Source organism: Mus pahari, chromosome 3 (assembly GCF_900095145.1).
Source record: "Mus pahari chromosome 3, PAHARI_EIJ_v1.1, whole genome shotgun sequence".
NCBI lineage: Eukaryota > Metazoa > Chordata > Mammalia > Rodentia > Muridae > Mus > Mus pahari.
This window is the reverse complement of record NC_034592.1, coordinates 74,792,208-74,793,803: the sequence shown is the minus strand read 5'-3', so window position 1 is coordinate 74,793,803 and position 1,596 is coordinate 74,792,208. Positions and strand designations below refer to the sequence as shown.

Genomic DNA, 1,596 nt, shown 5'->3' with positions numbered 1-1,596 from the left:
TGGTAGCATATGTGTTTAGCTAATAACAGTACAGTGAACATTTTTAGGTGGCTTTCAACTGAAGATGAAACCAGAAAAAAATGTGTTTTAGTAGTTTTAAATATGTGAATGACTGAGATACCATTATCTAGTTTTCTGTATGGTATTCTGCTGTGGTATTGAGATAGAACTTAGCCTTTATGACATTATTAACAGTTCTTTGGTGATATTTATGAGAGGAACTCAATAGATGCTTACCAAACACCTAACTACAATTCACTTCAGAGAAGGTAGCAATGAATATGTCTTTTATAACCAACAGATTCATGTTCTTGTTCACAATTTTTTATAACCAACAGATTCATGTTCTTGTTCACAATTAATGGCAGGTCCTGCTTTCCTAATTTCTTGTCTCTGAAATAAGCCTCATAGAAGAGTAAATGGGAAAGAATAACAATGTTACAGAATTTATCCTACTGGGTCTCACTCAGGATCCTGTTGGCCAAAAAGCATTATTTGTCTTGTTTCTACTCATGTACATTGTAACCATGGCAGGCAACTTGCTTATTATGGTGACAATCATAGCCAGCCCTTCCTTGAGCTCCCCAATGTACTTCTTCCTTGCCTACCTGTCACTAATGGATGCTATTTATTCCACTGCCATCTCACCCAAGTTGATTATGGACTTACTCTGCAATAAAAAGACTATCTCCTTCAGAGCTTGCATGGGCCAACTCTTTGTAGAACACTTATTTGGTGCAACTGAGATCTTCCTTCTGGTAGCAATGGCTTATGATCGTTATGTTGCCATCTGTAAACCATTGCACTATTTAACCATCATGAATCACCGGGTTTGCATCCTCCTGTTGGTGGCAACCTGGGTTGGAGGGTTTGCACACTCTGTGGCTCAAGTTCTCTTTGTTTATGACCTTCCTTTTTGTGGTCCCAATGTCATTGACCACTTTGCCTGTGATATGTATCCATTATTGGTACTTGTGTGCTCTGACACCTACTTCCTTGGTCTTACTGTCATTGCCAATGATGGAGCAATCTGTATGGTGGTGTTTGTTATTCTGTTAGCCTCCTATGGAATCATTCTAAACTCTCTTAAGACTCACAGTCAGGAAGGCAGGCGCAAAGCCCTGTCCACCTGCAGCTCTCACATCATGGTAGTTGTCCTATTTTTTGTTCCTTGCATTTTTATGTATGTTAGACCTGTCTCCAATTTTCCTGTTGATAAATCAGTTACTATTTTTTATACAGTTGTCACTCCCATGTTGAATCCCTTAATATACACCTTGAGAAATTCAGAGATAAAACATTCTATGCTAAAACTCTGGTCTAAAATGTTACATTCAGATAAACTAAGGAAATCTTGTTGTTAAAGAGGATAGCCTTTCTAGGGCAACAGCAGACAGTAAGTGGTCACAATGATTGTGCTTGCTCAATGAAATCACTAGGGATAGTTTTTATAAAAGAATTATTTATTTTATATATGTGAGTACACTGTCACTGTCTTTCCAACACACCAGAGGAGGTCATTGGAACCCATTACAGATAGTTGTGAACCACCATGTAGTTGCTGGGAATTGAACTCAGGACATCTGGAAGAGCAGT

At 38.4% G+C, this 1,596-nt stretch overlaps 1 protein-coding gene across 1 annotated transcript; it reads left to right on the top strand.

Annotated features, from left to right (window-relative positions):
• The first annotated feature begins 419 nt into the window (after positions 1-419).
• On the top strand, positions 420-1,364 carry LOC110318276 (olfactory receptor 4A5-like). Its single transcript, XM_021193168.1, has one exon. The coding sequence runs from the start codon at positions 420-422 to the stop codon at positions 1,362-1,364; it is 945 nt and encodes a 314-aa protein (XP_021048827.1).
• The last annotated feature ends 232 nt before the right edge of the window (positions 1,365-1,596 follow it).